Source organism: Rhinoraja longicauda, chromosome 17 (assembly GCF_053455715.1).
Source record: "Rhinoraja longicauda isolate Sanriku21f chromosome 17, sRhiLon1.1, whole genome shotgun sequence".
Taxonomy (NCBI): Eukaryota; Metazoa; Chordata; class Chondrichthyes; order Rajiformes; family Arhynchobatidae; genus Rhinoraja; species Rhinoraja longicauda.
The window spans coordinates 5,089,845-5,104,943 of record NC_135969.1 but is presented as its reverse complement, the minus strand read 5'-3'; the positions used below and the strand labels follow the sequence as shown (position 1 = coordinate 5,104,943).

Here is a 15,099-nt window from a genome sequence, read left to right as displayed (position 1 = left end):
CTCACGATTGTTCCCCCTGCCCCCTCCCCTCCCCACCCCACCCCCCCCTCCCCACCCCACCCCCCCCACCCCCCCCTCCCCACCCCCCCCCCCCCTTCTGCATTGCCAGTGTCTGCTCCATTTAAATCTGATCCAGCTTTGAGGAATATGAAAAACACTGCTCAGATCACAGCCGATAACACTGAAAATGACCTCTCCTTTTATCCTTCTACAAGGAGATGAAGTCATGAACAGAAAGATGTCAAGTCAGTTTGCATAATGTTGCAGATCAGGTTTTACTGGACAGGATTCTTTGGGCTAAAGTGGATTTTGCTTCCCGCCAAAAATAATGAGCAGTAAACAAGGAATAAAATGCACTAAAAAGCTAAATAAAAGTAAATGGCTATGCAATAAATAGCTATGGAATTATACAGTTACTTCAAATAATTCCAAACATTGTGATCCACATACATTTAACATGAAGAAAAATACTTGCATGTATATTTCACCAATTCATTATCAAAGTACCTTACAGCTAATGATACAGTTTAAGTGCAGGTACTGCAGCAGTCCATGAAAACAGTCAAATCAATCTGCTTCAGAAAACAACACTGAATTAAATTATCAGAAAGAAAACTGCTTTAAGTAGTAAGTATGATTAGATAATCAGCAAAGACAACAATTCTGTTAACGTAGTTTCCAAACACTTTAATTTTTAATTAACTTTCCAATTGTAAGTTACATTAACATTTTTATAGTTTTCTGACTAAGAGCTGATCTGGATTAGAGATTCAAGCCCAGGCCCTACTCAAATGTGCCTGAAGGCACTATTCAGGAATGATAACATCAGCACAAAATGTAAAAATACCAGAATACCATCATATAAGAAACGCAACTGGTTAAGTCCCAGACAGTAACTTGAAATTTAGTTGTCAGCTTTATATTGACCCTCTCCCAAAACAAACAAAGGACCCAGAACTTCCTCACATGTTCCCTGTACACACCCAGGGTATTATCACACCACCAGACAGAATAGTTAAATCAGATCAAGGACTACCAGTTTGGCAAAGACAAATCATATAAAGCCATGAGAAAGCTGGAAGTTCTGACAAAGGGTTAACCATATTGCAGTCTGCGGCCAAACAGAATATAGCAGTGCAGAACATTCAAATAAAGGCAATTTTTCCTCAAGTCTCCAACAGAAAACTGTTTATGGCATTATAATGTAGCCCAGATCTCCAGTTACATATGTTTCTCTGTATTTTTGGACCATCTTTAAAGGAAGTCTCTCACACCCCCCACTCCAGCAGCACTCCAATTACTCACAAGATTCATCATTTTTACCCCCATTTGCAGTAAATTTCTATTCAGCCAAACTCCTTTCCTCCTCCTATCACAAAAGCTTTCAACTGATGAACTGAATGGCTTAAAATAAAACCACGTTTGCCTGAATCAGAACATAAATTATCATGCAGGTAGCATACTTTTCACATTCGAGTTCCAGCTTGGTTGCAAATTTACCAAAACACCTTAAAATCAGTTTCCAAAATTCAATTCACTGCTCAGTTTGTCCACACTAGTTACCATACATAGTTCAAGGTCAAGGACAGAAGGAGCAGGTCTTCACAAAGGGGCACCTCCTGCTGTTTTAGCCATCTGGATACCGACACTACACAATTGGATAACCACGACCAAAAGATGTCGCCCTCAATAGGATGACATTTTTGCATCATTTTTTCTAGAACAGAATCAGCTAAAGAATAACAAAATCTGTTACTCTACACATCACTTTACAAGCTCCATTTTCATTACACTGAGCTCAAAGAAAACCATTTTCACAGGGAGGGAGTGGGGGTGGGTGAGGTAGGGGGGGAAGAGAGAGAAAGATGCAGATGTTGAAGCTCAAAATTCACCAAGTATCAAGTGCCTGTCATTTGACACAGTGCAGCAGTGCAGGCAGCTGGTACAGAATGGCTCAGGCACATAGCCTTTTCACCCTTGAGCTACTGGCTTAGTTTTAGCAATGGGCCTTGAATGCATGCTTTCTCAATACTCACACAACACTGAAACCTGGGTACCAGACACGACTTCCCAAAAGGCATAACTGTTTTACCATCTTATTGAAGTTCATTAGTAAAACCTTCATTTGACCATTTTAAGTACAAACTATCTACAGTGCCCTAGTCTTTCCCAGTCAACAAAGAATCCTGAACTTTGAAGAATGCAATGTCAGTAACATTAAAAAATAATTATGTGAATTTGTACATCAAAGAGCACAAAGTATTTCAATAACTGAAGTAGCAGATGAACTTTTTATAATTACATTTTGCCATTATATGATTATTTCAAAACAAGGTTCAATAAAATAAAACAACACTACCATAATCAGAACTTCCATGGAAGAACATGTTTATGCACAACTGTAATTTAAATCAAGGCATTTAAAAATTACAGTGGGTGATTTTTTTTTAAATTCCTCTTTTGAAAAATATTTCTGTCATGAACAACAATGAATGTTCTAAATGTTATCTCGAAAAATAACCAATGTTTGATCAAACTCCATTGCCAAGACGGCAAGCAGAAGAGACCAACATATGGAAGATCATCTATGCCAATTATCTGTGGCTCAACCCAAAGTGACCACTGGCATTGCCATTAATGTTGCTCAAAGAGATTGCTTCCAGGTCACAACAGCTGCTAACACAGTAGCTGATCATAAACAGAAAGAAACTTGTACCCCAACAAACTTCCAACAAAACATTGAAGAATTAAATCTGATTATGGATACCATATCCACAAGAATGACCCAATTCCTTCCACCTTTAATCATTATTCAAACTCGAAAGCCAACTTTTTCCAACAATTTGCAACAAAAAAAACACCTTTCACAAACTACATTCTCTTTGGCATCAGTGTGTGACAGTGAACTATCCAAACTAACAATTATAACATGAATACAAGCCTCAACTCTATTACAACGAGAATGTGACTGCCAATGGTAACAAAGGAATAATAATAATAGGCTGCAGCAAAATTAATTTGATATACACAACAGCATTTTAAAGGAAAATTCTAAGTTTATTGATAAAAATAAATCACAAGGAGCCCGACAGTTATGAACATTCACGACGACTGATTTACAGCATCTCATATGTGTCATAATAAACATTTGCAGAGAACTATTACATTTTTGTGGAAAATCCCTAAGCCTTCCATTGTGTTTCATGGGTGTGTGTGTGTGTGGGGGGGGGGGGGGGGGGGGGGAGAAAGACGGAGTGAAATCAAGGCTGATAAATTAAAATCAAAAGAAAAGCCTTCAGAAAATTATGAAATCGTTTGTCTCATTTGATCATCCACTGCACCCACAGAAAATTCGAGTTTTCATGTAAAATTAATAGTAAAATGCACCTAAGGAATGAATCAAACTTCTTGAACGGTTTGAAGTGTTTATCTGGGAGTTCATCATTTAAAACAGAAGTATTTTCCTTTGTTCGTTACTCACATTTTTTTTATTTGCGTTCAGGCTTTGTGTTATTGCATTTTTATTGATTATTCTTATTGGTCTTATTGTTGAACTGCGGGTAATGTTTCATTTCACTACACATTTATGTGTATGTGACAAATAAACGACTATTGACTATTACTGTAGTAATTAATTAACTGTTGCTGCTTGAAACTGGGACCACAAGGCTGCTTAAACATTTGCAATATTATCCGAATCTACAGGTCGAATGCACAGACATGCTTTATCAATTAAGCTTGCTTTATATTTTTAATGAATGAAGTCCAAAAATATACAGCTTGAATTGATTTGGTAACGCAAGCGTGGATAGTACTGTATCAAATGTGGTTGATACAGTACTTGTGCCAAACAGCTTTAAACCAGTGTTGCTTAAGGCTGCAAAATCAACCCATTACCACTGCTTTTAACAGCACGTAGAGGCAACTTAATAACACAAGGAGCCCGACAGTTACATTGTGGATCATCTTCAATCGTAAGTGAACTCCCCAGAGTAATACAAAACACTTTTAGTATTAAAAAAAATCTTTTATACGCTGACAAAAAAAAAAAAAAAACAGGACCATGTTATAATCAATCTGGGTAAACAGATTTATTTTGGCTCGACGACCATCCCTTCCAATGTTGGGAGAGAAGAGAGGCATCCTTCAATGTCAGAACTTTCTCAGAACTACACAGGAAATGATAAGCTAAACAAAGAGTCAGACTGTGGAAGTACAACATGGCTCCTCAGACAGCAAGCAGCAAGTTCTCTTTGTTAGCATGGCTGCAATCTCTCAGCCAGGGCCTGGACTGGACTGAACACACACACCTTTCTCACCAGTTAAACCAACATTAATCAACACGAGAAAGAAAGAAAAAAATCAACAACAAATTTTTAAAAAAAAACTTATACTAAATATGAACACCAAAACAGAATCAAAATAATTAATATCCTAGAACTGGGGGGAAAATAAAGTTCCAACAGTCAAACAAAAACTGACAATGCAAAGACTGAAACAAGATGTGATTCGTGTTGTTACCTTCAAAGCAGAGGATGCCAATATTGTTGCTCATCTTGTCCAGGTACTGATAGTTTAACAAGTCCATTTTCTTAAGTAGCATTTACTAGATAGCAAAAAGACCAGCTGTTTGCCTCACCAGGGCGCTCTTCAAACTAGCTCCTGGCTGTGTTTCTGTTTCTCTCCTCCCCCCCTTTCTCTCTCTTTTTTTTTCTCTCTCTCTCTCTCTCTCTCTCTCTCTCTCTCTCTCTTTCCAAAGCTGAAGGCCCCAGCCTTTCAGATATATATCTATATATATATTTTTTAAAGTTGTACCTTGCTAGAAAACAGAGTGGGGAGAGGGGTTTTTTTTAAACAAAAGGGACTTGTTTCCAATCCCCTCTCCTCACAGGGAAGAAACTCTTGAGTTCATGGTGAAGAAGGCGGAATTGTGACAGAGACAACACACGCCAGCTCTCCTCCTCCTCCTCCTCCTCCTCCTCCCTCACAGCCCGCTGCAAGTTGACTGCACAGACATGCAGGATATGTTTGGTATGACTCGAATGCGAAGCAGCTTGGTCTGTGAGAGCAGGCAGCTGACCAGGCATGCTCAGTACAGCCCCCAGCGCCTGCAAAGACACAGCTTTCCTCTCCTTTCCCCTCCCTTTCCCTCTCCTCTCCTCCCTCCCTCTGCACAAAGAACAGGCTCCAAATGCGCCAACTGCTGGAAGCCAGCGTACAGACAGAGGAGAGGAGAGGAGAGGAGAGAAGCAATGTTTTGCCTTCCATTACAAACACTGCTGGCTCTGCAAGAAAAAAAAAACCCATTACACGCACACCATCCAGATTTTCGTTTGGTGCGAGTGAACAGAACCATTGCATTTTTGCACACTCGATTTCACCATTAAAACTCACATTTGCAGAGGCATTAACTTGCTGCAATTCATAATCTTTTTGTTCAAAAATAAAAACGTCTGTGACCGGAACAGCACCTGTTTGGAAATGTTCTCAGATAGAGACTGGCCTGATCAAGGGTTTTCCATTACTTTCTGTGTATTTCTTTCTAATTGTTTATTATTTTCTCCCTCTGATCTTTTCCCCCCATTAAGTACACTAGTGGTCAATAGGTTGGAGGGACTGAAAATTTAAATCCAGGCCTCTGAAACCAATATTAAATCAGCCCTTGAATGGATGGGGAGTTGGTCTCCACCAAAACTTCACCACGAGGTGGGAATTAATGAATTGTAAGCATAGTCACCCGTTCCTAACAAGGTGTTTAAAAACCTACACGAAGCCCAATGTCCAATGCACAGATCCTCAAAACTTAAAGTGAAGCAACAAAAAAAAAACCAAAAAACTGCGGTCACTTAATTCAAAACCAAATCAGAAGATACAGGAAAGCTCTCTGCAAGTCAAACCATTGCCATGAAGAGAGAAACAGACTCAACACAGGCTAGTGATCAGAACTGGAAAATACATCTCTGCTGCTGTTTCTCAAAAATGTAAACCTGATTCAAATGAACAGGAGTGTGAAACTGCAGGCTTGGTTATTTTAACCTGAGGTGCGTATATATTTTGTTTTTTTCCCCTCCTATTATTGGGTTTCTCACACGGCATGTAGCTCTCTGTTCACGATCCAAACTACAAAGTTCACAAGGAACAGAAGCCAATATGTTCACGTGAGCAATAAATTGTCTGCCATTTGAAGCATTTTGAATATTGATTTAGAGCTGTACAGCTCAGAGGCAGGCCCCTTGGCTAACCTTGTCTATCAGCTACCATCCAAGCTATTCCCGCTTTCCAGCACTTGGCCCATTGCCTTCTATGCCATAGTATTTTGATAATGGCTCATCTAAATACTTACAAGTTGGTTAAAATATCTGCTTCCACCCCACCCCCAGACAGTGTGTTCCAGATTTTAACCATCTTCTAGGTGAAAACAATTGTTCCTCAAATCTCCATAGAATCTCCTACATCTAAACCTTTGTCCTTTGGTTTCAGGTACGTTTGTTAACTACAAAAATTCTCCCCAGATACACTATTATTTATGTTCCTCGTTTATATTCCTCTCCAGCATCAAGGAAAACAGCCCGATCTATCCAGTCTCTCCTCATAACTAAAATTCTCCATCCCAAGCAGAATCCTGTTGAATCTCCTCTGCATTATAACGACATCCTCTTCTAGCAAGATGACCAGAACTCCAAGCTTTGCAGCAGCTGTGGCCTAACTAATGTTTTATAGAAGATCGACACAAAATGCTGGAGTAACTCAGCGGGACAGGCAGCATCTCTGGACGATGATTCGGGTCGAGACCCTTCTAAACAATGACAGTCGGGAGAGGGAAATGAGAGATATGGAAGGGTACGTAAGGTGTGAAAAGAACAGATCAAAGCAGACGATGGCGCTGGTCAAGAAGGCACAGCAACGACTGTTCAACCTGAGAACACTGAAGAAGTCTGGTCTACCCCAACAGCTGCTGACGACCTTCTACCACTGCACCATAGAGAGCATCCTAACACATGGCATCCCTGTGTGGTATCTCAGCTGCACAGAGGCAGAGAGGAAAGCTGTTCAGCAGGTAGTCCATAGAGCTCACAGGACCATCGGAACACAGCTACCAGCCTTGGAGGGCATCTACAACACACGATGCCTCAGAAAAGGCACCAGCATCCACAAAGACTCTTCACACCGCTGCAACAGTCTGTTCGAACTTCTACCATCGGGCAGATGATACAAGGCCTTCTACGCACGCACCTCCAGACCCAGGAACAGCTTCATCCCCAGGGCCATAGCTGCTATGAACCGGTCCTGCTGAGCCGGATGGTCACATCGCACAGTGAACCGGCACAGATCTACTTGCACTTTATTCTGTTTTAAAACTGTTCCAATTTGTTTCATTGAGTTGTTTAAATTAATACTGACTAGCTAATTAATTTATTGCATCGTATGGGAGGCGCATTCCCAATCTCGTTGTACCCCTGTACAATGACAATAAAGATATATTGTATTGTGTTGTATTGTATGATCAAGGAAATGTACAATGGTTCCTTGTTGGATGGGGGGGGAAGGCGACAACGAGGCACGTAAACAGTAAAATTAATCAGGAGGACATTGAAACTAGTCAGAGAACTAGGGTGGGGGAAGGTCGGAGAGGGAGGGAAAACAAGGGTTACTTAAAGTTAGAGAAATCAATATTCATTCTGTTGGGTTGTAAGCTGCCCAAGCGAAACATGAGGTGCTGTTCCTCCAATTTGCATTTTTCTCTCACTCTGGCAGTGGAGGAGGCCCAGGACAGAAAGGTCAGTATGGGACTGGAAAGGGGAGTTAAAGTGTTTAGAGATCATGTAGGCCCTGGGTTGTAAGTAGGGTTGCCAACTTCCCCACTCCCAAATAAGGGACAAAGGGTGATGTCACCACCATGCGCCCCACATGACCTCACCCAGCCAACGGCCAGGTACTCCCGCTACACCAATGGCGGCCGCTTAGGCCGGGAGGTGGGTTTGCTATGCAACCTCCGTTAGGCGGCGCCCGGGCCTACATTGTCCGGGACTTCAGTGGCCTCCAGGCTACAGTTGTCCGGTCATACATTTGTCCGGGCATACAGTTGTCCGGGCCTACAGTGTCCGGGCCTACTGTGTCCGGGCATACAGATGTCCGGTCATACAGTTGTCTGAGCCTACAGTGTCTGAGCCTACAGTGTCCGGGCCTACAGCGCCGTCCGGGCCTGATACGGGACAAGGGCGGTCCCGTACGGGACAAACCAATTTAGCCCAAAATACGGGATGTCCCGGCTAATACAGGACAGTTGGTAAACCTAGTTGTAGATGTTGTATGTAAACTCTTCACTCTTATCTTTTTTGCTATGGCTTAATAAGGCAGATGTCCCATATGCCTTCTTAACTATTTGTTCTACCCGTGTTGCTGCCTTCTGTAATCCTTGGACATGTACACCAAGGTCCCTGTGTTCCTCAGTATTTCCTGGGATATTTATTATGTGTAAGCTCTTCTGTTGCTCCATTTGTTTTACCAACTTATCAATATCACTCTATATCCAAAGCCGACTGCCCTTGCTGTCAATGCCACCAATTCTCATGTCAATTGCTAACATTTTATGAAACCTCCTGAACTCTCATGTGGATCATTAATGCAAATAACATACAGCAAAGGTCCCAGCATCGATTCCTGCAGTACACCACCGATCACAAGCATCTCTAGAAGGAATTTAATCTACGACCAATTTGTTAGAAAATTAAACAGTCCAACGGATGCAATTTTCTCATAAAAATGTGCATAGAAATTGTCTGGACTTACAAAAAACGACAGAGCCTTTTCAGAATGAGAAACAAGCCCTGTTGGAATATTTAAGAGTGAGCTGCATCTGCTAGTCTTTACATAGAATATTCCGGATCTTATGTGGAACAGACGATGGCAGGAGGCCATTGAAACAGTGCAAAACAGATGTGGCTTTATATCAACACAGAATACTTAACTCCATCTTTCAGCTTCACATGTCTAGGGTTCAAATCCAAGGCTTTTGAAAATGTGTGCCATAAAAAAAGCAATGAAGTTTACTTCTATGTCACAACAATTAGTCAGAAACATAGACCAGTGGATCAGAGATCGATCCTCTACTAAGCTAGGTGATCTCAGAATCTCATTTGAAGTACTGTGTTCCGTTTACTGTGGTCCGTTTCTGCTTTAGCCAGGGTGTCCTTAAGGTGGAAAGAGTGCAGAGAAGATTTCCGAGGATGTTGCCAGGATTCCAGGGCCTGAGTTCTAGGGAGAGGTTGGGCTCACTAGAATTTCATTCCTTGGAGCGCAGGATAGGGTTGCCAACTGTGCCGTATTAGCCGGGACATCCCATATTTTGGGATAAATTTGTTTGCCCCGTACGGAACCGCCCTTGTCCCGTATTAGGCCCGGGGGGGGGCGCTGTAGGCCCGGAAGCTGCAGGCTAATGGAGTGTGTTCAGGGAGAGGGGCCGAGTATGTTCGCCTAACGGAGGTTGCGTAGCAACCCGGCTCCCGGCCCGGGCAGCCGCCATTGGTGGAGCGGGAGCACGTGGCCGCTGTCTTACACATTAAATTCTGACACAATACAAAGACTTGTTTAATGATAAGCTGGGCAAGCTGCCTGTCAGGTACACAATTACCATTGACCCTGAGGCAATCCCAGTTGTTCGTCCGGCTCATACGATTCCCCACGCTATGCGGGATCGTGTTCAAAGTGAACTTAACAGAATGGTGTCTCTGGGTGTATCTGACCCCTCAGACTGGGTCTCCACAATGGTTGTCGCTGCTAAGAAGAACAAAGACGAGATACGGATTTGTATCAACTCCAAGGACTTATACACAGTGATCAAACGACCACGTTATCTCACTTCTGACATCATGTTGTGCTGACCCTATAATAACAGAAGCCTTACACCTGGATAATGATCCAAAGACTTTATTAACTACATAGCAAGCACGACCTCAGGCCTGCACGTTCCACTTACACTAACCCGAATCACACAAGCAGTGGTCACTCAAAAGCTAAAGGGGCCTGACTACAAAAGCATGACACATAACATGAGTGACACCATTACACTAATCTACAGTGAGGTCATGTGGGGCGCGGGCGGTGACATCAGCTTGTCCCGTATTAGGGAGTTAGATAGTTGGCAACCCTAGCGCAGGAGGCTAAGAGTTGGTCTTATCGAGGTGTATAAAATCATGAGGGGAATTGATAGGGTGAATGCGCAGTCTTTAATGCAAGGTAGGGGAATCCAGAACCAGAGGACATAGGTTCAAGGTGAGAGGGGAAAGATTGAATAGGAACCTGAAGGGCAGCTTTTTCTTGAGGGTGGTAGGTATATGGAATAATGAGATGCTAGAGGAGGTAGTTGAGGCAGGTAGAATAACAACATTTAAAGGACACTTGGACAAGTGCATGAAGAGGAAAGATTTAGAGGAATGTGGGTCAAATGCGGGCAAATGGGGCTAGCTTAGATGTGGAATCCTGGTCGGCATGGACGATTTTGCTAAAGGGCCTGTTTCCGTGTGGTATGGCTCTGACTATGAATACAGCCTTTACAGAGACAAAGCTACCATCTCCAGAAGCTTTGTGTTGGATCAATAAATGTGTCAATACTTTGATCCCAGTCACCAAACAAGAATCTCAACAGGGGCTTTGCTATTAATCTAAGAGAAAGTAATTTACAATAAGCTCAAAGGGTACATTTCCAACTGAATCCTAGCGTTGTTGTCAATAACAATGAAAAATTCTTGTCCACAAGTTCAATTGTATAACGTTGCCTGACCAGAAAAGTTCCTCCAGCAGTTTGTTTTTTTTTGCTCTAGATTCCAGTATCTGCAGTCTGTTTTTTCTCCCAATTTTGTGCTTGAATATAATAATAATAATAATAATAATAATAATAATAAGCATTTATTTTATATAGCGCTTTACCAGGTGCTCAAAGCGCTTTACAAAAACAGTCATAACATAAAAACAAACAGACAAACTATCCTGTTCCATAAGTAAAAACCTGTTTTGTAACATTCCAATAGGTAAATGTGAAGCTCCTGTACCAGGTGATCGGTGACCCCAATGTGATTCCTATATATGCTGCATGGGAGGACATAGGGCGGCACGGTAGCGCAGCGGTAGAGTTGCTGCTTTACAGCGAATGCAGCGCCGGAGACACAGGTTCGATCCTGACTACGGGTGCTGCACTGTAAGGAGTTTGTACGTTCTCCCCGTGACCTGCGTGGGTTTTCTCCGAGATCTTCGGTTTCCTCCCACACTCCAAAGACGTACAGGTATGTAGGTTAATTGGCTGGGTAAATGTAAAAATTGTCCCTAGTGGGTGTAGGATAGTGTTAATGTACGGGGATCACTGGGCGGCACGGACTTGGAGGGCCGAAAAGGCCTGTTTCCGGCTGTAGATATATGATATGATATGATGATATGATTCCAGATAACATGGGTTTAAGGTGAGGGGGGAAAGATTTAATAGGAACCCGAGAGGTAACTTTTTTACATGTCCCTCCCCCTTCCCAGTTCTCCGACCAGTCTGACTGTCACCCTGATTACATTGTATCTCTGTTTGCTTTCTTGTCACCTTCTCCTAGCTAATAATGATCTATTCTACATTTTCCTTGATCTTCCATATCTCTGTCACTCCCTCTCCCCTGACGCTCAGTCTGAAGAAGGGTCTCGACCCGAAATGTCACGCATTCCTTCTCTCCAGAGATGCTGCCTGTCCCGCTGAGTTACTCCAGCATTTTGTGCCGATCTTGGGAAGCGTGCAAGATCAGTTCCTTCCTTGGATTGCATCCTGGGGGTCCCGTAATCGCCCCTGATTTCCAAGCACTCCCTGAATCTTGCAATTTCAACCTCCCATTGCACCCCCAGTCACCGACCGCATGATTTCCCGGTTCCTATTTTCATTCTCTGGCTTCTGCTCTCTTTAGTTTCTTCAGTTTAATTTAGTTTAGCGATACAGCGCAGAAACAAGCCCTCCGGCCCACCGCGTCCGCGCCCACCAGCGATCCCCGCACACTAACGCTATTCTAAACGAGGGACAATTTTTACACTAATATCCAAGCCGATTAACATACAAACTTGTAGAACCCTCAAGTCTTTAGTGTGTGGGAGGAAACCAAAGTTTTCGGAGAAAACCCACACAAGTCACTGGGAGAACGTACAAACTCCATACAGACAAGCACCCATGGCCGGGATCGAACCCGGGTCTTCTGGCACTGTAAGCGCTGTAAGGCAGCAGCTCTACCGCTAAGCCACCCCCTTACTTTAATCATTCTCCTCAATCTTCAGTCTGAAGAAGGGTCTCGACCCGAAACGTCGCCCATTCCTTCTCTCCTGACAAGGTCCCACATAGGAGATTGGTGTACAAACTTAAAGCACACGGTATTGAGGGTTCAGTGTTGAGGTGGATAGAAAATTGGTTGGCGGACAGGAAGCAAAGAGTAGGAATAAACGGGTCCTTTTCGGAATGGCAGGCAGTGACTAGTGGGGTACCGCAAGGCTCAGTGCTGGGACCCCAGTTATTTACAGTGTATATTAATGATTTGGACGAGGGAATTGAATGCAACATCTCTAAGTTTGCGGATGACACGAAGCTGGGTGGCAGTGTTAGCTGCGAGGAGGATGCTAGGAGGCTGCAGAGTGACTTGGATAGATTAGGCGAGTGGGCAAATGCATGGCAGATGCAATATAATGTGGATAAATGTGAGGTTATTCACTTTGGCGGCAAGAACAGGAAAGCAGAGTATTACCTGAATGGTGACCGATTGGGAGAAGGGGAGATGCAACGTGACCTGGGTGTTATGGTGCACCAGTCATTGAAAGCAAGCATGCAGGTGCAGCAGGCAGTGAAGAAAGCGAATGGTATGTTGGCATTCATAGCAAGAGGATTTGAGTTTAGGAGCAGGGAGGTTCTGCTGCAGTTGTACAGGGCCTTGGTGAGACCGCACCTGGAGTATTGTGTGCAGTTTTGGTCTCCTAACCTGAGGAAAGACGTTCTTGCCTTAGAGGGAGTACAGAGAAGGTTCACCAGATTGATCCCTGGGATGGCGGGACTTTCATATGAGGAAAGACTGGATAGACTGGGCTTGTACTCGCTGGAATTTAGAAGACTGAGGGGGGATCTTATAGAAACATATAAAATTCTTAAGGGGTTGGAGAGGCTAGATGCGGGAAGATTGTTCCCGATGTTGGGGGAGTCCAGAACCAGGGGTCACAGCTTAAAGATAAGGGGGAAGTCTTTTAGGACCGAGATGAGAAAACATTTCTTCACACAGAGAGTGGTGAGTCTGTGGAATTCTCTGCCACAGAAGGTAGTTGAGGCCAGTTCATTGGCTATATTTAAGAGGGAGTTAGATGTGGCCCTTTTTGCTAAAGGGATCAGGGGGTATGGAGAGAAGGCAGGTACAGGCTACTGAGCTGGATGATCAGCCATGATCATATTGAATGGTGGTGCAGGCTCGAAGGGCCGAATGGCCTACTCCTGCACCTATTTTCTATGTTTCTATGTTTCTATGCTGCCTGACCTGCTGAGTTACTCCAGCATTTTGTGAATAAACACCTTTGATTTGTACCAGCATCTGCAGTTATTTTCTTATACATTATATAATCTCCTCGATATGTCATTGTTGGGGTTCCAGCACCAAACAACATCATGAAGTGTTTGATTTCCAAGGACAGACCCCGTCAGGCCTCACACTGACCTCCTAAGCCCAGCTAAAATAGTTATCCCACCACATCTGCACTGTCCCAACACACCCTTTGAAGTGCACTGGAAATGTTGCCTCATTGTGTGACTGGCGCCGATGATGGCTGCCATGGTATACCAGAGCACCAAGGCAAGTTCCTTGTATGTATACATACTTGGCTCATAAAATGTATTCAATTCAATTCAATTCAATTGTAAGGTTGCTATTAGTGTTTTTCTACAGGGGTGATTAGTGGCATAAATCCAGAATGCCACCCCTATTTCCAAATCAAAGGCTCCTTTTGGAACCCAGGAAAGGTGAACAAACAGAAATGAGGAACAAATCTGTGATCTCCTCAGGAGAGACAAATATTTTAGTGAGTCTGTAAAAGAACAATTGAGATCAAGGTTAATAATTGTGATTTAAGTTGGGCCTGCACTTTTCCCAACAGCTGACTGCCACACTTCCAATAGTTCATTAAAGTAGCAATACTGGAGACATGACAGTGAATGGTTTCGATTTATTTATTCGTAACCCGATCTGGCAATCCTTCATCATCTGCTCACTTATGCCGCAAGATTACACTTTCTCCAAGGGATTATGCCAGCAATCTGAACTGAGAACTTGAGTCCACTTTTCCAACCAATTTTAGCTCAGGGGCATTGGGACCAATCTTTCACTTTGATAGAGGTAAGTTGACATGTATGGGCCCTCAGGTTCACCAGCAGTGTTTCAAGCTCCATGTTCACTGGGTCGGTGCTTAATTCTTAATTTTTAATTCTTTGTCCAGTATCAGGAACCGCTTCTTCCCTATAGCCATTAGGCTATTAAACACTGAAACCTCAAATAAGCTCTGATTAGACAAGACAATTATTGTTATTATTGCACTATTATTGTTTGTTTGCTTTTAACGTGTACATATGCGTGTGTATATCTGATTTGTATATATGTGTAGATGTGAGTGTGCATATATAGACACACTGAACTATAGACACACATGTAGATATAGACACACTGGATATATAGACACACTGAACTTTTTTCTCGATTATTATATTGTTTTACTGTATACTATGTTTACATACTCTGTTGTGCTGCTGCAAGTAAGAATTTCATTGTTCAGTTTGGAACATATGACAATAAAACACTCTTGACGACAAATAGTTTCTATGCTATTCGACTTATTTTTGCCCTGGGTTTTTTTGTTTTTTTTTGCCCTGAGTTTTATTTTTATTTTTGCCCTGAGTTTTATTTTATTTTATTTCCATTTTATTTATTTATTTATTTATTTATTTATTCATTTATTCATTTATTCATTTATTCATTTATTTATTTATTTATTTATTTATTTATTTATTTATTTATTTATTTATTTATTTATTTATTTATTTATTTATTTATTTATTTA

The 15,099-nt window shown here is 42.3% G+C and overlaps 1 protein-coding gene across 2 annotated transcripts in view; it reads right to left on the bottom strand.

Moving 5' to 3' along the window:
• Positions 1 to 15,099, bottom strand: part of vgll4b (vestigial-like family member 4b) — a 148,759-nt gene that overhangs the window by 56,381 nt on the left and 77,279 nt on the right. Inside the window, exon 1 of one of the 2 annotated variants that reach the window (XM_078413989.1) lies at positions 4,522 to 4,972. The exons of the other annotated variant lie outside the window; for it this stretch is intronic. Coding sequence (XP_078270115.1) covers positions 4,522 to 4,603 — 82 coding nt within the window. The 5' untranslated portion in view covers positions 4,604 to 4,972. Of the gene's footprint in view, positions 1 to 4,521; positions 4,973 to 15,099 lie in introns of those variants that run through there. 2 annotated transcript variants of the gene reach the window in all.